Source organism: Sorex araneus, chromosome 11 (assembly GCF_027595985.1).
Source record: "Sorex araneus isolate mSorAra2 chromosome 11, mSorAra2.pri, whole genome shotgun sequence".
Lineage (NCBI taxonomy): Eukaryota > Metazoa > Chordata > Mammalia > Eulipotyphla > Soricidae > Sorex > Sorex araneus.
In genome coordinates, this window is record NC_073312.1 from 53,700,613 (window position 1) to 53,725,620 (window position 25,008).

The following is a 25,008-nucleotide window of genomic DNA, read 5'->3' on the forward strand; positions in this document are numbered from 1 at the left end:
ACTGATGGAGGGATAGGTGTTGGAATGCTGTATGACTGAAATCCAATCATAAATAGCTTTGTAATGGTCTATCTCAGAGACTCAATAAAAAGGTTAAAAAAATTCTGATTAGCCTCTAGTACAACCATGAGCACTTGGGCGTAAGTAGGCAGCGAGGGGTAAATAAGGAGGGAAGCTGCCTAGCTAGGTGGGTTCCTCCTCGTTCTTCTTCTTTCCCATTTTGCATGAGAAGGTCTCTGAATAAATCGCTGCAAGAAGAATCTCCGGATTGCGTGTTTTCTTACAGCTGGTCTGAAAGTAACTCTTAACATGTTGATGCTGGTGCATACTATCTGTGGCTCAACTTGATTGTGGTTTAATTTACACAAATTACAGTATAGACTTCAACTCTATAAGCACCACTGGGTGTGGCTGTAAAACAAAGTAAAAAAAGCCAGTCTTTAAAACATTTTGAAACTATACCTGAGAAGGCTCAAGTAGTATTTCTGTCCTGCATCACCGTCACCCCTCCCGGTGCCCAGGGGATCATATGCAGTGCCAAGGACTGAACTGGCATCAGCTGAAATCAAGGCAAGCAACTTAAATCCTGTACGTTGTCTTGAGCTCACTGAAAACCAGGGTCTTAAAACATAGAAATGTAGCTTCTTGGAACAATGACCGAGACAGGCAACCAAATTAAAAGTCTCTTCCAAAGAGACTAATTCTTTGGAAAGGGTTGACTCCTGTGTCTGCCCCTTGTCATGTTGGTTTACTTTTTCTCAATCCCTTTTGACACTTCATTGTACTTGGTTGCTGCTTTCAGCAGGAGCTTGTAGAAGGCCTGCTGTGCTTGCTTGTCTGATGAGCTTCCCCCTCTCTGACTGAGGTTGCCCCGTGACAGCCTCTGACTTCCTCATCTCCACACAATCATTCCCTTGGCTGCCCAGCAAAGGCTCTTACCTGAGGCTTAATAAAGATTAAATGCTTGCTCTGCTTTCTTCATGCATTTAGATTTACTAAGTCCATCAACTGTTCTAACTTCCTGTCTTGTAATGCCGTTATGTCAGATTTGGAGATGAGTAACTTCTTTGATAATTACCTATCCCATGCCTTCCCCTCCATACTTCAATGCAGCCTGTGTGTGTCTCTCCTGTCAGATTTTCTGCATCCACTGATGCGTGCTCTGGTGTTTTTCAACCAGAGCCTAGGTTGCTTCTATTTTTTCAAAGTTAAGACAAAATCAATAACACAGAGAAAAAATGATTTCTACCTGTTAGGATGAATGGCTAGTTTTACCTTAGGACATCTAGAGAAAGTAGAATGCACATGTATATTTTAAATCCGTGTCAGTATACTTTACATCGGCTTAAATCCTGAAGTGCTTGTCTCTTTGTAGATTTGTTTATTTTGAGCTATACTCGGCAGTGCTCAGGGGTTACTACTCTTCATAGGGTGCTTTGGGATTATCCTCAAAGGTGCTGAGAATCTGGGTCTCCTTCATACAGATCTACTCTATCCTTTGTAATGATCTCACCAGCTTTACTGTGGAGTTATTGGAGCAATTTGGTCCACCTGTGACTGTGCTCCAGTTTATAATATATTATGCCTTATCTATTTTAAGAGACATTAGCCTATGTGCTTTATTCTGGCCTTCACCCTAAAATATAGTTCTAGTACTGAACTTCCTTCTCTGATGAAATAAAGAACAAGTTACTAAGTCAAGTTTCATTTATGCCAACTAGGTTGCTATAATTTAGTGTCATCAAAAATGGCCCTAGCTTCTAAAATAAAAATTAATTGTTCTTGGTTTCGCTTCTCATCTCCTTTTTTATTATTGTAAGGACAAGTATGTTATTGATGGGAAATCGCTAACTTGTGACAGGAGAGCAATTAGTGTGAAGACCATGACTAATTAAAATAAATGCTCTTCTCATTTTTTAGAATCAAGGTTGTGCACTGGGCTTGTTATTCTTTCTTCCTTTTTTAGGCCATAAAATAATGATTTGACTTTATATAAGATAACTTGGAATAAGTCCTCAAGTACTTCCAAAATATTAACTGCTTAAGAATTTACTTTGACAACAGGTGAGTGAAGGAACAGGGAGTTTTGAAAACAAACCTTGGTCTTTAGTTCCTAAAGTTCTCTGCATAAACTTTCACCCATCTCCACCATTACTTAATTTTCACCATAAATTGCTTCCTTATTTATCACTGCTTCTGGATTATAAAAATGAGGGAATATAGAGGAAGAAAACATTTTCATAAAAGCACAGTCCAAGGAAATTTCATAAAGTCAGTGAAAGGGAAATCAGAGCGCTAAATTCTCTTACTGAAATGCAACCTGTGTCAAATTCACCAATTACAGTATTAATTTGCAATAAAAATTCTAACTTGTTTGATAACCGTCTAGTAAAGATAAGATAAAAAATTGAAGATTGAGACTAGTTCTGTTGATTAGAATACTAGTACAATGGTTCTCAACCAGGGGCCATATCCTTCTCCCCTTCTCTGCATCCCCTAGTCCAAAAGATATCCTAAGGGTCTCACAGAAGTGAAAGAGCATAAATTGTCCATAGCATAAGACTAGGGGTCAAATGGCAGAGTGTACACCAACAGGAAGAAAGAAAATAAGGTTAAAAGAGGGATGGGAACAAGATTAACATTTGCTGTATATGCAGTACTTTTTGTTGTACTTTTGCTGATGTTTGTCACCGAATGTCATGTTCAATACATACATTTTTTTTTTTTTGCCTTTTGGGTCAGACCCAGCAATGCACAGGGGTTACCTCCTGGCTTTGCACTCAGGAGTTACTCCTGGTGGTGCTCAGGGGACCATATGGGATGCTGGGAATCGAACCCGCGTCGGCCGCGTGCAAGGCAAACGCCCTACCTGCTGTGCTATTGCTCCAGCCCCACATACATATTTTTGAATAGGTCTAATTTGCTCAGTGCATACCTATATGAAGCAAAATTCATTGCTAAGGTAACTTTGCTACCTTTTCTTTCAGGAAGAGGTTGGGCTGCACCTAGCACTGACTCTGTACTCAGGGACCATGCCTGGCAGGAATTAGGGGACCATATACTGCACTGGGGATCAAACACAGGTTGATCACATGTGCAAGGCCGTTTTTTTCTGTAGTACTCTCTCTCCTGCCCCATTTTAGCTATCTTAAGAGAATTTCATTTGGGGTGGGAGAAAGTTCAATGGGATAAGCAGATACTTTGCATATAGAAGCCCTGGTACATCATTGGTGCCCCAAGCATTGCTGGAAATGGTCTCCAAACACAATCTGGGGGCATTGCAGGTATGGCCTAAAAACAATAACAAACAAGACAGCACTATTATCTCCATATAAAAGTTTCTGGAGCTAGTCATGGTAAATAAGTTTGGGTCTAATTTTTTTGTCTATTGTGTATGGTTTCCTATGTCTAAAGCAGCAGGTATCATATGTCAGAATATATTTGAAAGTATTCTTTTTATCTGATGACTCTGTTAGAATGTGTGGATTGTTATTGGAGATTTGAAGTCTCTGGAGTGAGCATTATTCGTGAAGCCTGAAGCTAGAAAATTACTTGATACCTTCATTAATTTTGGCAAAGGTCTAGTAAAGTCATGTCTGGAGTTTATAAGTTTGTCACAACACCGAACATGATGCCACTTAATACCTCTATTGCAAACCACAACATACAAAGGGAGAGATAGAGTAAAAGGGAGAGATAGAACAAAGATAGAGTAAAACCTGCCACAGAGGTGGGGTGGAGTGAGGGGGGGGGTAGGGGTGAGGGGGATGGGAGGGATGCTGGGACCATTGGTGGTGGAAAATGGTCACTGGTGAGGGATGGGTACTCAATCATTATATGACTGAATCGCAAGAACAAAATTTTTTAAGCCTGTAACTGTACCTCACAGTGATTCACTAATAAAATTTTGTTTAAAAAAAGTTGGTCACAACAATCTAGGATGGTGAATGCATTACATCTGAGCTTAGGGGTAGTACTATTTCAAAGGCCCCAGTTTAGCTCTAGTACTAGAGAAAGCTTTCCGTGTGTGACAGTAGTTTGTTATTGACCTGAATAAAAAAGGAACCTATTCTGGGAAACAACTGAAAGGAAAACCTAGAATTAGAAAGGAAGGTTTTACATCACAGCAGTAGGAATTTGACTCATCTTTTCTTGTTTGGTTTAATTTTCCTCTTCTGCTCACTAAGTCTTTTTTCTTGGGGTAAGTGTTCTCTCAGTCCCCCAGATAGACTCCATGCTCTGGATAGAGGTTCCCACACCATGAACTCACCAGCTGAAGCTGACATGCACCATAGCCATAATGATAATTGTTTGATTCATTTCTTCTGCAGAGAACCATAATATACTCCTAGAAGGCAGGCAGAGTGTTTGTGTTATTAGCAATCATAGCCCCTACTTGCCATTAAATATTTCATAAATGTGAAACCAATAATGTATCATATTCAAGCCTCATGATAATGACATTTTCCCTTTTTATTTAATTTTTTGGTATAAGTGATTCCTAATGGTCCTATTCAGTGATTTTTAAAAAACATTTAGATCATTTAAGAATTATTAGGTGCTTAATCAAGTCAACTAGACTTCTTAAGACTCCTGGAAATGAAGCACTAGGCAGTTTGCCTTTAAAGTAATATAATTTGTATAAAGGTCATGCATTCAATATTTGTCATTGGAAAACTATAAACCCTAAATGAATATCATATTGGTATAAATATTTTGGTCGTGCTTATGTGATAATTTGGGAATGTTCTGAATGGATCTCTGGAAGTGAACTCTGTCACTTTCAATTTCTGGATAATCTTTATAAAGTGACTTTCTTATCCCCTTGCTTAGCCACCAATTAAATGAAAATATAGCATATCTATCTTCATACTGTTTAAAAAATGTATATCCATCTCTGTGAAATCCCTTTGAAAATCATAAAATTATACTTTAATGGCTTCAAGATTTCAGAATTAATCTTCTTTATTATACTTATATTCCTAATGATTTGCCAGAATTAGTAATTTTTAAGACATTTAGGACTGTGGCATACTCAGCTTAAACATGAAAGGGAAAGTGATAAAGGATGTGCAGGATGAAGCTTTGGATTGGGTCCCCAGCATGTTCGTTCCCCGAGGAAGATATGCATATAACAGGGTCATCACCAGGGAAGCCTTGCTGTGGCCAGGTTCAAGAACTTAAATGTGACTCTACCACATTTATTCATACCCCTCTTCATCTTTTTAGAGGTACAGAGGAGAAAATATCCACTCATCTGGTTTCTTCTCAATTCTAATAGCCTGCTAAGAGAATCAGACAAAATAGCAAAGGGAAATCAATTTAATAATATGTGTAGGGAAAATTTATTTGAGGGTAAATGGGGAGAGGCATGCTTGGGCCACACCTGGTGGTACTTAGGTTATTGCAGGCTCCACGATCAGGAGAGGCTCAAGGATCAGATGTGGTGTCACGGATTAAATCAGTGATTGTTTGTTAGCAAAGGATCAAAGACCTGAGACTAGGATTTGCACTTCTCAAATTGGATTTTCATGGTTATTAATCTCAAATAATCTGCATTTCTAAGTCACAGCAAGAGTTTTTCCAAGGCCTCTGGGGATTCTGTCTCCCTTAGTTTCCCTACCAACATCACACTTAACAGGTGACACTAAATAAGATGAACTCTGTTTGGACATAGAAATCTGTCTGACTCTTTTGAAGAGACTAATTCCACACTTCCATTAGCAAATATATATCACGAAATGCTCTAAATAAACTATAGGTTATACTTGGTCTACTTTTTATTAAATACACTAGTATAATTATATAGATTATGGATATGGCTTGTAAAAATCACAGTTTGTGAGGATATATTCAAAACAATGATCTGCAGCTACCTGCTTTTATTTCAAAGACAGAAGTTCATAATTGCGTGTGTTTCAGTACATTTTACGTATTGAAACCGGAACGTAAGTTTTCAGAATAACCATGCTGAGCCTCTAGTTAAGAGGTAAGACTGACAGGGAGATAAATGAAGGAAGAGATGCTTAATTAAACCTGAAATTGGATAGAAGAATTAGAGGAGGGAGGTGAGTCAAGTGACCTTTTGCAGTTGAGCACGTCATTAGGGTATTAGATTGTTTTGTGAATATCATTCTTTCATGCATTCACAATTGGTACCATTGTGTGAAAATGATGTTAAGGCATGAAAAAGGCATGTTTAGTATGTTTAAGCTGAGGATCTTTTAAAAAAATTATTCTCCTAAAGTAAAGGTTGCTTTTGTTACAGCATGCATGATTGACTGTTTCTTTCATTTGTGTAAATAAAAGAACTATGGATGTCTCTGTTGCATAATAGCACAGACAACCTCTGCATTCAGGTCAACTAGAGCTTCTTTTCTAATTATTATTGAAGAATCAGTTTTCTTTGCAACACTATATGTCTTCTAGATGAGAAAATCACAAGGAAAATGGCATTCGCATAATATGCCAAAAGTAGAAATGTTGAAAATGTAAAACAGCTGAGTTCACTTGACATTTCTTGATGTTGTCTATTTGCTTTGCCAGCAGAGGCGGCAGATAGCCCCTTTGCCGATGATTCTCCCCCACCCCCACCCACCCCAATTTCTGTCAAACTTTGAGCCCTTCGTCTAACCGGCTGAAGAGAAAGAAGTCTGACCAAAAAGATGCTTTTCTATCTCAAATTCGACAAGAGCCTAGAAAATAAATGTGAAGTAGTATTGCATCTCTTTCTTTAAACCAGTTGTCATTCATTTTCTTAATGGATCCTAGATGGAAGCATTAGTTTTCATATTTATGTGAAGTATTGAAAGTAATCATGAATTTTGTCTTTGTCTCGCCTTAAGGTGGTGAGGAATGAAGGTGATGTAAAGGTACACAACAAAATGGAAACTTCTAAAGCATCTCAACAGGGGAGACTCAGTAGGGGGCTAATCGACATGAATCTTTCTAGTTTATCCCCCTCAAGAAATAAAGTTAATTAAGAATTCATCAAATATATGGCTTGCAGCATATCACTGTCTGCAGAAAGAGCAACTGGTATTATAGGCAAAGGGGAAGGTCCTTGTTTGGGAATCTCAATTAATGACAGTAGAATTGACATAATTCAATTTGTAAGGAAAAAATCCTTTCTTTTTCAGAGATGTTTAGTTGAATTTTAGCAAACATGTAAGCATATGTTTTCAACATCTTGGTATAGTGTTTAGGGATATAGCCCTTTCAACTAACAAAAAGAGTTACAGATGTACAGATGTAATGCTCGGATTCCTTAATGAGATTCAGGACTTAGAATCTGTTGTTGTGCACAGATGTGCGATGACTTTTCCCACACATGTGCTGGTGTTTTTGAATTGGGTACGCTGTTCAAATGCGTCAACCTGCAGGGAATTGTGTCACCATAGGAGAACTACAGAGATCAAAGCTTAAGGCTTGATGGTGACATGTTTGCAGCTTCACTGAAAGGATCTGAACCCTCTTCACATTTAAAAGCCCGTGAAAAGTGAACCTCATTAACTTGGAATAGTCAAGCCGCTGTTTACTTTGTTAAAAGATCTCAAACCTTTAAATCTCAAATCTTAAAGATCTCATTTGTTTAATACTGTTAATTCTAGAATTGCCCTAAGCTTTGATTTCCGTTAGGTGTAAATGCTTATTTAAGCGTACAATATTATCACACCACACTCACTACTAAAGAGCCAATATTCCATCAGTACAGTTCACAGGAGCCAACCTCTCCACTTACTTATTGCTTTATAGGTAGCCTTAGAATCTAAGAGTTTCGTTGTATTTTGGGTGTTTGGGCCACGCCTGGTGATGCTTAGGTTCTAATGCAGATTGTGCATTCAGGGATCACTCCCAGTGGGTCTGGGAGACTATTTGCAATGCCAGGGATCAAACCCAGGTCAGCTGAGTGAAAGCAAGTGCCTTAGCCACTGTAATATCTCTCCGACCCCAATCTAAGGATTTGTGTATTTGTATTTGTGTACACTGTCTAGTCACTCACTTTATACACTGCTTATGAATGAGACCATCCAGTATTTATCTTTCTCCCGGCTTGATTAGCGTGACCTCTCCAATTTATATGTGTGTGTTCATAACCCTGTAGATAAATATCTATGAATACATATATGTAAAAACATAGTGCACATACATATTAGTGCCAGAAATACAACAAGGGCCTCACACATGCAAAGTGATTGCTCTGCTACTATTTTTTGTCACCTATCATCCATTTTCAAATGAAAAGCAAGACTTCAGGACTGGAGAGATACTTAATGGGAAGAGCACATGTTCTGCTTGAGTTCCATCCTTGAATCCCAGGACACTGCCCAGAGCAATCCCTAAGGACAGAACCAGGAGTAGTCCCCAAAGAATTCTTATTGTGTCTCAGAAATTATATATATATATATATTACATTATTTTCTATATATTCATATATCATCACTGTATCACTGTCATTCTGTTGTTCATTGATTTGCTTGAGTGGACACCAGTAACATCTCCATTGCGAGACTTGTTGTTACTGTTTTGGCATATCGAACATGCCATGGATAGCTTGCCAGGCTCTGATGCTTGGGCAAGATACTCTCGGTAGTTTGCCAGGCTCTCCAATAGGGGCAGAGGAATTGAATCCAGGTCAGCTGCATGCAAGGCAAATGCCCTACCTGCTGTGCTATCGCTCCAGCCCATATATCATCAAGTCTTCATTTTTTCTTTGAGATGATTTGCATTCCAGTGCATATATATATCTATATTTATATGGATATACATATCTAAATATATATCAAATACCTAACTATATACCACAGCTTCTTTACTCAAACATGTCTTTGGGCTTCAGTTGTTTCCAGATTTTGGCTATTGTAAATAGTGTTGTGATGAACATAGGTGTGTATTTATGGTTTTGGATTAGTGTTTTTGAATTATTAGAATTGTTTTCTTGGAGAGAAATTACTGGATTGTATGATCAATTTTTTAAATAATCTTTTTATTTTGGGGAGAGGGGGCATATTCAGAAATGCTTCTGGGGTTAGTCCTGGCTCTGTACTCAGGAATTACTCCTGGCAATGCTGTGGGGACCATATAGGATGCCAGGGATCAAACCTGGGTTAGCCACAAGGCAAATGCTCTGCCCGTTGTACTATTATTCGGACCCCTCTTAGTTGTCCTTCAAGGCTGAAATAGTTTACATTCCTACCTTCAGTGCATGAGGTTCCTTTTCCTCTGCAGTCCTGCAAGTTATTGGTGCTCACTTGATTCTTTGAAATAAAGAATTTGTATTTGTGTGAAGTGATAACCTCATTGTTGCTCTGATTTGCATTTCCCTGATTAGCACTGACGCTGAGCATATTTTCATGGTTCTCTTAGCCATCTTTATGTATTTACTTTTTGGTTCACACCTGGCTCTGTTGTTCCCTGCAGTGCTTAGGAGACCATGTGGTATTGGGAATTGATCCCAGTCTCCTGCATCTAAACATGAGCTCAGTAGGCTGAGCAACCTCTCCAACCCTGTATGTGTGTCTGTCTGTGGAGAGACATATTTCTTGCCATCAGAGGCGCATGTGTGCCCTTGTAATCCAGCTGGCTTATCTTCATCACCATATTAATATACTTTCAATTTTGATCCTAATTTTCTCTCTTAAACTGTAACCTTGCCTTTTACCAGGAATGTTTCTTTTTATTCTGAGCTAGTGAATGGATTTCATAACTCCTCTAAATGTTCAGTCTTTATTTTTCAAGTTCACTGAAGTTATAGTCACAGCTCTACACATTGTTTTTTTTTCCTTTTTCTTTTTGGGTCACACTTGGCGATGCACAGGGGTTACTCCTGGCTCATGCACTCAGAAATTACTCCTGGTGGTGCTTGGGGAACCACATAGGGGAATCAAACCTGGGTTGGCCACATGCACGGCAAACGCCCTACTCGCTGTGCTATGGCTCTAGCCCCTCTACATGTTACTTTTAAGTGATTGTTTTCTGTGTCTTTCTAAGATAATACCATTATAATACATCCACGAGTGAATAATATTTTAGGTGTCAGGAATTATGCTGAGTATTTACCAACAAGGTATCTCTGAGAACAGTTTATGATATTATTTCCTCCATTTCTTAAGTGGAAGCCTAAGCCACTTGCTCAAGTCCTCACAGATCCTCTGTAGTAAATGTAAGGTACTCACCAAGTCAAACTTCAGATTACTGGTTTGTCTTCGTGATACAGCCTGCAGTCTGATGCCTTTATTCTGAATTTTGTAATGTTGAAATTTGTGCCTAAAGTATGGACCACATTTTCTTTGTGAAATTCAACAAATGACACCAAAATTTCTTCATGTTCAACATATGACTGCTTGGCAGCCTACTTCCGTGATGTCCTCCATCATGTGGACTCTCTTTGCCACACTGATCTTCTAATTACAGCAATAGCCCAGGTTCAGTTCCCCTCAATCCATGCCCTTTCCGTTCCTCAGATGATTCGGGATCCTTTGCCATCTTCTCGGGTGGCTGGAGCACTTTCTGTGATGGACGTTTATAGGCCATTGCTGTCTTTCTTTGTTTTTAAAATCAGTCTATAGATTTCTAGGGGATTGCACTTGAATTTTGTAGTGACATAGGTGTTGCAGGCAAAAACTCCTCCCAGACCCAGAGGCCTGCTCTTTGTTTAATTGGGAAGGATTCCACTCAAGAACACCTGCATGCAGGCAAAGCAAGAAACTTTGTTGGGGGAAAAATGGGCATTTGAGTGGAGCGTAACTAAAGAGGAGTGCTTGGAAAATAAGACAGCTTCTTTGTGCCCACGGGCTATTTGCTATGGGTATTAAAGGGGATCTGATTTTTGAGCTGATGCAGATCTTCGTAATCAGTTTGATCTATGTCCATATTTGTTTGGTGTGTTTCCCAGCCACTGGAAGCTTGGAGGCTTATCACTGAGTCCCGTTTTGGGGGTCTCCTTCTTGGGCAATCCTGAAAGTTTCTGGTTAGGTTCTTCTTGTTGTGTTCAGTATCCAAAAAGAACCTGGAGACAGCACACCTCAACCAACACCACCATCCAAAAATGTGGGCTTCTGGATGTGCCCCAGTCACACAATGCCCCTGGGCCTTTTGTCTTTGTCTCTTCCAGTTAGTCTGTTCACCCACCTTAGGCTGTAGGTAGGCAAGTCTTTTTACTTCTTTTGCAATTACAGAGCTTCATGACAATGCATCTTCCCAAATCCTTGACCCTCATGACAATGTAGTGATTTGGTTACTATTATTATAATGTTTTATCTTCAGTGTCTCATTTTATGACCTCTCTTCTTCATAGAATATATGTTTAAGGTATTTAATATATGTGTATATATGTAAATATACTCTGAAAATCCCGTTCTAGGTAAGAGATTCGAATATGACCCCCGTGTTCCCGGGGAGCATTTGGCACAGTGGAGGCATCCGAATGCTCCAGTTGCATTTTAAATACCAAATGGCCCTTTCTAATTAGGAAGCATTTGTCTCAGAACATTCCAGCAGTTTGGATTTGGCTTTAGGCTAACATATGCCTTAATAATGATGGGAAGCAATTCTGAGCTTCACAGACCCCCTCAAGGTCTCTTCTCAGCCTTTAACTCTGTCATTCCAAATATTCTAATGATCACAGATGATTCAAGCATCAAAGAATGAGGGTAAAATAAAGCTTTGCAAGTTCCTTGAGCATAAAGACTTTATGGAATGGCACTCTGTAAGGCTTCAGGGTGAAGCAGAAGATTAAGCTAATGACAGTTTCTCTAAGTCCTCAAAAGGAGCTACAGGCGGTCTGTTTATACAAAGATTCAAATCGGACCTTTCTATCACCTGAGAGCATTTTTCGAAAGACTGGGGCTGACTTAGGAATAAAAAGAAGTTGCTACAGAACCATTGTCAGAAAATTCAACTATTGTTTTCCTGCAGGGGAAAGACACTCAGAGCTGTAATAGCTAAATGGTGCTCTCCTAATAAGGATCATGAGGGCCTATGGTGATGCTTCTCGTGAAGTAGAAAAACAGGGGCAGATTTCACTTAAACATTCGACACACAATTCAGTTTAGAAACTATTTGATGAGCTTTTATTTAGTGTCATCTCTGGAAACAAAAGACAGATGTAAAGAAATACCCTGAGAACAGCATGGATTAGGAGAAATAGAAATCAATTCAGATTTTTATGGGAGTTGACATGAAATTAAAAATAGGTGTACTCTGTAAGTTGGTGTTATGAAGGGATTGGACTGGACCATTCAGTGCTGTGGGACTACTCCTGGCTCTGATATGGGGGTTCTCCTGGGAGTGTTTGGGGGTTCATGCAGTGTTGAGGTTTGAATGACAAACAAGACAAGCACTCTGCCCCCTATGCTATATCTCTGCGCCTTATAAGTTTAAGTAACACAACCCAATGTGTGTAAGCACCACAACTGAAGTGTGTGCGACCCTGGCAAGCACTGCCTCTAAAACGATTAATGATCACCTTGGCCAGCAGTGAGAGTTGCCCATGAGAACACAGAAACATCACTGTCACTGTCACTGTCATCCCGTTGCTCATCGATTTGCTCGAGCAGGCGCCAGTCATGTCTCCATGGTGAGACTTGTTGTGACTGTGTTTGGCATATCAAATACACCACGGGTAGCTTGCCAGGCTCTGCTGTGCAAGCAGGATACTCTTGATAGCTTGCCGTGCTCTCTGAGAGGGGTGGAGAATCGAACCCGGTTTGGCCATGTGCAAGGCAAATGCCCTACCCACTGTGCTATCACTCCAGCCCCACAGAAACATGCTGTAATTAAAGAATGACTCCCAACAAGCACCACCAGCAGGTGTGTGAGAATTACCATGTGTGTTATGTATGACCCCCTCCACGCTGTCATCACAGCAACAGTACAGAAAGGAAAAAAAATTTTCCAGGTTTCTGTCTTCTAATTACTGTACATAATTGACATGTCTAACACACTGCAATTCCTGACTTGCATTTTTATCATTTTAATTACTCCATAGCACATATGGCTAGTAGCTATCTTAGTGGATACTATACATTTAGTGATTAAAGGACAAAGAAATAATTATAAACAATTCTGCAAGAAGTTTTATTCTAGAAGAGTGTGAAAAGAATAAAAACATAACAAAACTTAAAACTTGATCTTGTCATGTGAGAGTATCTTAGAGAGTATCTCAGATAATAGGTGGGTAAAAAGTCATTCCATGTTGAAGGATCATAGTGAGCATGGAATAGTGTAGAAGGGGCTTTGTTCTGGAGAAGGCTTAAAAGAACTGAGAAATACCATTGCTTCTGCCCATGTAATTTGTACTCTGCATTGAAAACACCTGATTCTGATTTGATTTGTGTGTATGTGAAGCAAGACAATTATAAGCTTTACATGTAAGCTTTAATATATGTTGCTACATATATTAAAACTTATTTAGAAAGATATAAGGAGGAGAAAAAGAGAGAAGAAAATATTTAAGAGGATGCAGACTTTCCCAAAGTGAACATAAGCAAGCAAAGAAACAAGCAAGCGAGGTACCTCTTTAAGTGAGATTATGAACTCAAAGAGTAAGTCTATAATTAGATATTTAAAATACTGGTTGGTGAGTCTTACAGAAAACAACAAGACATGAAATAGATTTTATTTAATTTTCTAAGCTAAACCCACCAGGTCACTGTTTAATGTTGTAAAACAGATATGCCATAAAATTTTATTATTCTAACTGTTTCAAGAGCACAATTCAGTGGCAGTATATGCATTCATATTGTAAATAGCCATCATCACTCTGTCTAAAGATAATTGTCATTACATCCAACTGAAACTGATTCCAATATACTATGCAGTTCTTAGGAGAGAAGAAGTCATGAAATTTGTTTATTAATGGATAGACATGGAGAGTATCTTGCTAAGTGAAATGAGTCAGAAAGAGAGGGGCAGACATAGAAGGACTGCACTCATTTGTGGAGTATAGAATAACATCACAGGAGGCTGACACCCAATGTCAGTAGATACAAGGGCCAGGAGGATTGCCCCATAGCTGGAAGCCGGATTCATGAGTGGAGGGGAGAAGGCAGAGGGAATAGAGAAGGGGTCACTAAGAAAATGATGGCTGAAGGAATTAGTTGGGATGGGAGATGCGTGCCGAAAGTAGATAATGAACCAAACATGATGGCCTCTCAGTGTCTGTGTTGCAAGTCGTAATGCCCAAAAGGAGAGAGAGAGTAGGGGGAATACTGTCTGCCATGGAAGCAGGGGGAGGATGGGAAAGGGGGGTAAACTGGGGATATTGGTGGTGGGGAATGTGCACTGTGGAGGGATGGGTGTTTGATCATTGTGTGATTGTAACCCAAACATGAAAGCTTGTAACTATCTCACAGTGATTCAATAGAAATAATAATAAAAATAATAATAAAAATAAAATAATAATAAATAATAATAATAATAATAATAAAAAAGAAACAGATTCTATTATATAACTATTCCGCATCCCCATCTCCCTTTTCCCCAGACTCTGATAACCATGTTCAAATTTGTCTCAGAATTTGCTTTGCTAGTTACTTTATATCAGTAGATAAAATAATGCTGTCCTTTTTTTGGTATGTCTCTGCTTGGTATAATGCCATATATCAGAATTTTGTTCCTATTAAAAGGATAAATAATACCTCAATGTGTTTATTCACATATCACTATGTGTTCATTCATTTTTCAAAGGATTTTGGGTTGTCCTAACCTTTTCATTTTATGAAAGATATTGCTGTGAATAACTTTCATCAATGTACAATATTATTGTCAGTTTTTTCAAAATTTTTATATATCTAGAAGTGAAATTGCTGTTACATATATTCTATACTTACTTTTTGAGGAACTGCTTTATCATTTTACACAGAAGGCACAAAAATTTTATGTTCTCATAGAAATGCACACAGATTCTAATTTCTTCACATTTTTTAACCATTATTTGTTGGTTTCTGTTTAAGAATAACCATCTTAGGGCCAGAAAAAATAGAATAGGGTTAAAACATAGCCAATCCCAGTTTAATTCCCCAAACTTCAGATAATCTCATGAGTCATGAATTGCCCCTCAGCACCACAAGGTATGATCCTCCAACCTTGTTTGCTGCAAATAGATCATTTTTATGAAGTGACATTGTGTTTTGGACTTGAATTTACCAAATAATAAATGGTTTTGATCTTTGTTTCATGACCTTATTGGTCATTTTTGTATAACCTGTTAATCAGCTTATTTAAAGAAAAATACTAGCTCCCAAACATTAAGTTTACTTGGCGACAATTGATTTTTTTATGACTTTTCATCTTGGTCTCCTTATTATTTCCAAAATTATCTGAGTGTCAGAGTGTCTATTGTAGCATTTATTGTGGCATTTACAGCAACTTAGCATACTTTTTTAAATATAGTGCAAGTATCTATTGAATCAAATGATTCCAGAATGGCAATTATAATTCTGTATTATGGCAAGTATACTTTTTAAAATATAAAAAGATAGTTTAATGTTATAGTTTGTGGTTATAATAGAGATGTAAAAGATAATTGCAATCTTATTTTTGCTCAGTATGAGTCACTTTATGATACACAGGACTTTTGCACTTAAAAATTGGTGGTTATTTGCAGATATACTTGCCTGGTGTACTCTTGAGTAATATGAACACAACAGTGATTAGTTTGCTATTTAATTTTAATTAATAATTCCAAGCTTGAAATTTGTGTATCTGTATCAACCTCCCTTTCCCTGACCTATTCTCAATTCAAGGTCCTTGATATTTTTCAAATTCATCCATCCTCTTGAATACAGTTTGTATCTACAAGAGTTTATTCATCTCCCTGAATAATTACAAGAATGTGCTAAGTAATATCTCTTTATAAGTACTCTTTAAGATATTTTTGTATTTTGGGGCTACACCTTACTCTGCTCAGGGGCCTATTCCTTCTCAGGTATTATACCCAGTGATACTCAGGGGACCATAAGTATTGAGTATCAAACCTAAATCTCTGGCAGGCACTCCAGCTCATTATAAACTGTCTTCCACTTAAGTCTTGCCCTTCTTGTTTCTTTTTTACTACCCAGCCTCTGTCTCTGGGTGTCTTCTTCTCTGGAACCACCTAACTCTTCTTGGGCCTGATGTTCTCCAGTACACAATAGGCTACTCTAAGCCTTCTGAAATGAATCACCCTTTTTAACTATTGTGCTCTCATGTGATCCTGTCCTATCTGCAGTAGTGAATACAATGACCATTTATGCTTTCCATTTCCATTTTACTGCTATCTTCTTTCTCAATTCAACACCTCAATCTTCTGGACTATTTGCATTTGGGCCACACCTGACTGTGCTCCAGGTTACTGCTGTCAAGGTCAAAGGATCACTCCCAGCCTTGCTGGGGAACCATGCAGTGCCAGAGATCAACCTTCCAGCCTGGGCTTCCCATTTACCAAGCATGTGCTCCAGTCCTCTGAGCCATCTCTCTGGCCCATCTTTGCTTCCTCCTGCATGGGGATGAGACCCTTCTTTCCAAGGTGCCTTTCTGGTTGAGTATTGAAGGGTATCACCAATTCATATTGCTAACAGTGGCATATGTAATGCTGCTGCAAGGAGCAGGAGGAAGCCTCTTCCGGGCACAGTTTGTTGAAATTTTGGCATCCTGGGGAATTCTGAGTAGTGCCTAGGAATAGTTAGAGAATGAATGAAAGTGACTATTTGCTAAATATTATTTAGCTATTACTAATGTGCATGTCTAGGACTGGAGCGATAGCACAGTGGTAGGGCATTTGCCTTTCACTCAGCCGACCCATGTTTGATTCCTCCTCCCCTCTCGGAGAGCTCGGCAAGCTACTGAGAGTATCGAGACCGCCCGGCAGAGCCTGGCAAGCTACCTGTGGCATATTGGATATACCAAAAACAGTTACAATAAGTCTCACAATGAGAGATGTTACTGGTGCCCGCTCAAGCAAATCAATGAACAATAGGATGACAGTGACAGTGAATGTGCATGTCTATGTATATACAGACACTTAAGTATAAATCTTGGTCTTAACCTTTCCTACTAGCTCCTTCTTGGGCTAGATCTTTCTGCCAGAGCAGACTCAGAGCAGGTGAACTTAATGGTATAGGTGCTTCAGACCTACTCTGAAGCATATGGATCTCTCTAAAAATGTTTATTTTTGATTTTTAGAAATAGGATTGGAATTGAAATCAGGTCCTCACACATATAAGATACACACACTACCAATGAATTATATCCTCATCTCCTAAAAATAATGTTTGTAGAAGCAAAAAAAATCATTTTGTTCTATAAGGGAAGCTATATATTTGGACTACAGTAATGAAACATTTAAAAATTGTGATAAAATAACATTAAAAATAAGACCTGGAGGCTGGCTAAGCAACTACTATAATTTCAAAATAGTGATGAATGTAAATTATGTTTAATATATCTTCAGCAAATGTAGGATGCTGTAAAAATAGCCATGGTTTCTACTGGTGACAAACCACTACTGTGGTTAGTTGCCGACCCTTAGAATAGAAAACATGCTAAATTTCAATAGCAGGGTAGCAAAAATAAATGTGATTTCTCACCTCTCACAAGTCCCATAATTTCATCCTCAGGTTCCCGGGCCTTTAGACGGCAGGTGCCCCAGTTAAAACTGCTGTAGCAAGTATCATAGACTGGGTTGCCAAAGTGACAAGCGTCAATTTCTTAGACACGGATGTCTTGGAGTTTACTCTCATGTTGCCAATATGGTGGCATTCTTGGCAACAGTTCTTACTGGTTCTATCTTTACCAGACCCTTTTGTTCCTGAATGCAGAGAACAAAAGGGCTCTATCTTCTGGAACGCGCTAGCCTAATTACCTTCTGCGATTTGTAACTGTTTGGTCTTTGCCACAGAGATACTTTAAAAAATAAATAAAAATAAGGGGAAAATCCTTTTGGAATTGCCTAATTCACAGGAACAATAGTGATTCTTATATTAATGAGGTGGCCCTCAAATCCACTTTGATTACTACCACTCACTTTTTCCCCCCTCTTATACTATTAGGCCCAGAGTTTCCCAATATTTCCTATAAAGAGCCAAGTATTTTGTGATTTACTATTTGCATGCCTTTGGCAAAGTTTAAAGTTTGTCCTATCTCCTGACTAATGTGGAGGGGTGCATATAACTACAGATTCAATCAATCTTGTCTATATAAAGGCTCCATGAAAACATGCACGGGATTTGGGAAGCTTCTAGGTTGGTGAACATATGGAAGAGCTTGGAGACAATCTCATCTGGAGAGAGATGGAAGCTCCCCTCTGCCCCTTGCCTTGTGCTTTCTTACCCTGGCTGTTCCTTAGGTGTATCTTTTTAAGAAAGTAACCTGGAAAAAATTTGCAAATTTCTCCAGCATATAAATTGAACTCAAGTAAAAGATTTTGAAGAATCTTTGAGAGTGGATTGGCAAGAAGCATAAGTGATTAGACTTGAATTTAGCATCTCTCAAGTGGTGAGGGTGGGGCAGTTTCAGGGGTGGTACTGCATCTGTGGATTCTGATGGTCTCTCAGCTCCTAGAATTGAGTTCTGAATTACCTCACTGGGCTCCTCAAGATTGAGTGTATGGATCACTCTTTCTAGAACTGGATTTGGCATCAGAATCTATTTCCTTCCAAAGGCCCTGTCTTTGAATATGGGGATTAGGACTTTAATTTTTGAATTTGGGGGTGACACAGACATATAATAGTAGGTGATGAATCTTACTTGATTCTCTTCAGGAAAGCCTTCCTTCCCTCTTCTCAGCTCCATTTTAGGAGTATCTGATGCTGTCTCTGTGTTCATTGCCAGTGTTTACCCTCATACTAGCACTCACTGTTTTCCCCCCTCTTATACTACTAGATGGGAAATTGCACCTGTATTTCCTATAAAGAGCCAAACATCATTTTGCAATTTGCTCTCTACATGGCCTTCGGCAAAACTGCTTCAGATAATACAAAAACAAATGGTTACAATTATAGATAGTAGATATTTGATATTTTCCTATATCACAAAAATTTCTTTTAAAATGTTTTAACTAGTTAAAATAAAAGGCCCATTCTTAGCTAGTGGGCTATACAGAAAACTGCCAATGGCCAGGTTTGACATAAGTGGCAGCTTCTTTATTATACCTTACCCCCCTTTTTTCTTGTCTTTTAGGCCACAACTCAGCTATATTCAGGGACAATACCTAGCTCTGTAGGCATTATAGGTCATTCTTGGCAGTGCTTGGGAGACCATGGGACGTAGCCTGGGCATACGACGTGTGGAGCATTGCTCCCACCCATTCAGTTGAGCTTTCTCTTTGGCCTGATATCACAAGATTCTTAAGTATGGGAACTATAGATTTGAGTTCTATGCACTTTTGCGACTATGTTGATGTAAAGCAAGTATAGGATAAATATTTTATCTTACTTGGACTTTTTTACCTTCACATGACAGTAAAATTTTGCTAAAATTGAATCTTACATGAATTCCCCAGCAAAGTAATTTAAATGAAAGCCAGGTTTGTGGTTTCTCTAGCATAGTTTTGCTACTGCTTCATATTAAATCTTAGTGTCCCAGAAATTTCCAATAGTTCTTTTTTTTTTTTTTACTCTTGAGGCCAAATACAGTTGTTATTCCTGTCTCGGTGCTCAGGTGCAATTCCCAGAAGTGCTGGAAGGAGGGGGGAGTGGGCAAACATGTGGTACCAGGATTGACCCAGACCTTGAACATGCAGAACATGCATCATCTAGCATTTGAACACTTCTTTGGCCCTGCTTGAAGAGGATGGTGAGAGTGGGCTAACACCCAGCAGTGCTCAGGACATATTCCTGACTCTGCTCAGAGATCACAACTGGTGGGACTTGGGGGTTCATAAGAGGTGACAGGGATCAAACCTGGTTTGTCTGCATGCAAGGCAAGTACATGTCCACTGTGTTAGTACTACTTTGAACCTGAAGGTGTATTTAAGAATTCTAGTTTACAATAGTGTTAATGTTTGTAATTTTGATGTACAGTTGTCACACCTCACCACCAAAGTGCTTAAGACTTCCACCAATGTATGTTATATCTAATATACCTAAAGGTGTTAATGTGAAGTATTCTTGGAGATCTCAGCAATGGCAATTTAATTTTTTAATTTTTCCCCCTTGACTTCAATGTGCCCTTTACCTGAAATAAAACTAAAAACTCTTTGCTAAAACATTTGAGGTACATATTGAACAAAAAAAGAAAACCTCTTCCCAACATTTTATTTGCCGTATATCCTTCAAACTTAAATGTTCAACAACAGTAATCATAGTGGAAAAAAATCACAGGAATTTTTTTGTGAAATGCTTATTTCCTGTGGATTTTTATATACTATGTAAGATCAAAGGTAAATGGAGATTTTCTCTTTTGAATGAGCTTATAAATTATGAGAGCCGAAGACTTAAGCTTCAGCAGAGTGTTGAAAAAACAAGATGTTAATCACAACTCTAATCACATTTGGGATATCAAGGTAAGGTGATTATTAGTCATGCTTGCCTTCCTCAAAAACGCTGACTTGACTACTCTGTGTGCTGGCTACATTTGTTAAGAGATTTTATGCAATTTGCCCAAGGTCATGGGCACATTTACAATATCAGCAAGCCAGTTTCATTATCATGTAAAATACCTGAAGCTCTGCTTTAGAGATGTTTCAATCATCCATGTAAATGTGAATTAGAACTTATGATTACATATATATGTATGTGTGTGCATATATACATACATACATATAGATATATAGATAGATGATAAATAGATAGATAGATAGATAGATAGATAGATAGATAGATAGATAGATAGATACACATATATTTTTGCAGGGAGGGGAGAATTTGGGGAGATCCAGCAGTGCTCAAGGGCTTAATCCTTGCCATGTTCTCAGAGCTCTGTAGTCACTCATGGGAAATGTTCTGGGGGACCATTTGTGCCTGGGATCTCATCCAGACCTCCTGTATCCAAATTTTGCCACCAGTCCAACACACTCTCTCTGGCTGTACCTTACCCCACTGTACTATCTCCTTGTTTCTGAGACAAACAGGAAGACAGACACACACACACACGCAGACACACTTTGTTCTCTGTTGCTGCCATATTCACTAAGAATATCCCCAGCCTTTCTTGGTGCTTACTTTTTCTTCTTTGAACTCCACACACAAAAGCATAGTCAGGAGAGGTTTTCTGAGTTTTCATGCTACTTTTGCAACTCTCTGAGCACTGCCACATGTGGCAAAACATCAGAAAAATTGTTTTGATATAGTAAAATAAATCCCTTTAATTTTTAAAAAAAATTTTTGTCTTTTAATGTATGGAAGCCAGTGTGTACTACCACTGGCTCACACTTGCTAACTAATATAAATTGCAGCACTAGTGTCAACATGTTAATGTTCTCTAATATGTTCTGTTCATCAGACTAATCCTTGCTTTATATACTTGGCTTCCCAGGGCCTACATCAGCTTACTCTCCCATTTTGTGTTGACCACAGATATTTCATCCATTTCTGTCTGCCTCCCTGATTGGACACCCACAAACTGAATCCACTCCTCATTGGGTTCCGGTTAATGCACTTTCCCCGTCTATTTACTCTCTGTCCATCTCTGTCCTAAATCAGATGCTGTCCAGTTCCACTTCTACACTCATAAATCTTTTTCTGATTTTCAAAATTCTTGAGGGGGCATTTCAGTCAGTCTTATGGTTTATCTCAAGTAAGCAGGTATTCTGGAAAGCTGGCTGGATTCAGGAGACAAACCAGAGATGGGTGGGAGAATGCTTTTGAGATGTCTTTTGTCATTGATGAATTGTCCTTTTTAAAGGACATGTGGAATGGAGTCCTGCACATACCACCTGCCCTTGAAACTTTGTGTTTCTACTTGACTGAGCACCTTTATTCTCAAATAAAGAGCTAGCCATAGGAAAGTTGTGTACCAATTTCTTTACTTCAAACAATTTTGCAAGGGAAGATTTAAAGAGGGGTTTACAGTACTGCACAATACTTGTCTTTTTTTCTCCCCTTGTGGCCTGTGCCCCACCTGCAAATACTCATGGCCTGATTACTCCAAACTTTTCTTTCTCACCTCCATATCTGGATACATTGCTGCATGCACACTGGGCTAAGTCTGGGAGTTGTGAAGAGATAATTGCTTTCTTCCCTCCTTCTCTGCCTTGCTCTTTATTCTCTATCCTGGACTCATAAATGCCCGTTTATCATTTTCTAAACCTGAATTTACTTTCTTTGGTGCACGTAATAATAGATTTTTTTAAATTTGAAAATCTTAACAAAATAGAAGTTTTTTGCCAGAGTGTGTTTTAGTTGTGAAGATTTCTTAATGTACTTGTTTTTTATAACTTAATTTACATTGATAAATACATTGTTCTGTTATAATGCAATATTGGTCTTTTCCAAACTTTTCTTAGTCATGTGATTAATAGATCAAATGGTGAAAATCTATGGTATTCATTTTCAAAGCTTAATTGCAAAACAGGTGCATGTAAGAATAGAAATTAAAATTCAATAAATATTTGATATAGCATCACGTGGTAACTATGGACACAGGTCAGTTAGCGAAGTGAGCTTTATGTAGAAATAACTGTCTTAATTATGCTTGCTCATACTTTATATGAAAACTTCCCCTAAAGGGGACTGGGGGCTTGGGTATGCAGTGTGGAGCTATACTGTGATTCTTGGTGGTGGAATATGTGCACTGGTGAAGGGTTGGGTGTTTGAGCATTGTATAACTGAGACTTAAACCTGAAAACTTTGTAATTTTCCACATGGTGACTCAATAAAAAAATTCAAAAAAAAAAACTTCCCCTAAAATTTTAAATTGAATTTTTACCTCTACTTTTTATTATTAAAATGTGGTTATATGAGTCATTAACAGCATTATAGACAATTACAAAGGAGTGTTATTGTTTGTGAACCTTTTTATATCCATGTAATTTACTTCATGTCTTTTTACTTCATGAATTTACTTTCATTGACCATGAATTACTTTCAATATTTTACTTAGTCATTAGTCTTAAAGTATAGTAACAAACAAAATCTTCCTATTATATGAAGATATAGAAAGTGATAAGCTAATAAGCTAATTTTTGCCTGTAAGAATGCTTAATAATATCAAGAGTACTTGATATTGGGCTAGAGTGATAGCACAACGGGTAGGGCATTTGCCTTGCACATGGCTGACCTGGGTTTGATTCCTTCCACCCTCTCGGAGAGGTCAGCAAGCTACTGAGAGTATATTGCCCATGTGGCAGAGCCAGAAACAAGTCTCACAGTGGACACATTACTAGTGCCCGCTCAAGCAACTTGATGAACAAAGGGAGGACAGTGCTACAATGCTACTTGCTATTATCTCACACCAGCAAGTATTGTCTTTTCCAAAGAGTTAGAAACAATAGGTATTGGCAGAGATGTGGTAAAAAAAGGAACCCTCATAAGAACGAGTGTTGAAAATAGGTAAAGGGATATTTATGATAACCTTTCAGTATCTGTATTGCAAACCATAATGCCAGAAAGTGGAGGGGGAGGGAGATGGGTAGAGACAGAGGGGGTAATGGAAAGGGAGACAGGGAGGGAAAAGGAGGAGAGAAGAAACGTACCAGTCACACAGACTGGGGTGGTGGTAGAGGGAAGGAAACTGGGGATGCTGGTAGTGGGCAATGTACACTGGTGAAAGGATGGGTGTTGAAACATTACATAACTGAAACCCTATCATGAACAAACTTGTAACTGTATCTCAAAAAAAAATAGGTGTGATTAAAAAATTAATCTTTAAAAGAAAAGAATAAAAAGCACCTTATTCACTGCTGGTAGGATTGTTGCTTGATTCAGTCTCTTGGAAATGGATAAAAAAAATAAGCATAGAGCTTTCAGCCTAAGATCAAAAAATAACCAAAAAGGACATATGGTTACTTTTATACATTGCAGAGTTATTTACAATAGCTAAAAATTGGGAACAATCCAAATGATCACCAACAGAGTAAGATGTGATGCATAAATACACACATGCGTTCCTGCACACACACCGATTACTCTGAGTGATGAGAAAAATATGAACTATCACAGTTTATTACAACATGGGTAGACTAGGAAGTTACCGTGATAAGTGAAGTGAGTCAGAATAACAAATACCTGATACTCTCATTTTTGTGTGCATGGAATAGAAAAAAACAAAATGAGGATCTAGACAATTTCCAGTGCAAACAACCTTGAGATGAGCTTAATATAACTGGAAACTAAGGATGCTTTGGGGAACGTAACGGCCAGGGCTGAGGGGAAACCAAGGGATGCAGATAAAATCCTTGTTCTCTGGTGGTGGCCATGGTGTCTTAGCACTTGAAGTGTAAAATATCAGTGCCCTTGTAAGTCAATAAAAGCTTTAAATGAAAACAATTTTCCAGCACTCAAAACTAAATACCTTCTTTAGAAAGATATTGTTTGCAGTGAAAAATCTCTAATATTTCCTGTTTGCTTTTTTTTTCTCTTTAGCTCTGGTAAACGTGAAACTCTGGGCCATTGATCGACAATGCTTTCAAACAATCATGATGAGGACAGGACTCATCAAGCATACCGAGTATATGGAATTTTTGAAAAGGTAGGATGCTTTTCTCTCTGAAAGTTTCTGTGTCTTACAAATCTCTTTTCTGAAGTGGATTGCAGCAAAGAAAGTGTCGCCTTTATCGCAGTATTAATGCCTTACAAAATTGTAGAAATACAAGACTTTGAATTGGCTTCTTTGTTTCTGGTGCCAGTTCTCATGATATGTGGCTAAGTGCAAAACTGGTTCATTTCTGTCAGAGAAAAGTACGGCTACAAAATGAGAATTTTCTCCAACTAAAAAGGTTATTGAATTCATCTCTAACAATTTATTGGCTAATATATTTATGGTATCTATTCTAAAATAACAGACACTGTAAGACTTAATCATCTCTTGATGAGGTTTCATATTAAAGGTCAAATGACTAAGATGGAAAAGTTCCAAGAAAAAGCTTATTAT

The 25,008-nt window shown here is 38.3% G+C and overlaps 1 protein-coding gene across 2 annotated transcripts in view; it reads left to right on the plus strand.

Annotated features, from left to right (window-relative positions):
* PRKG1 (protein kinase cGMP-dependent 1) overlaps window positions 1-25,008 on the plus strand; it is a 1,291,607-nt gene that overhangs the window by 814,690 nt on the left and 451,909 nt on the right. For both annotated transcript variants that reach the window (XM_004607509.2, XM_004607508.2), the window contains exon 4: window positions 24,501-24,606. In XM_004607509.2, coding sequence (XP_004607566.1) covers window positions 24,501-24,606 — 106 coding nt within the window. The remainder of the gene's footprint in view (window positions 1-24,500; window positions 24,607-25,008) is intronic.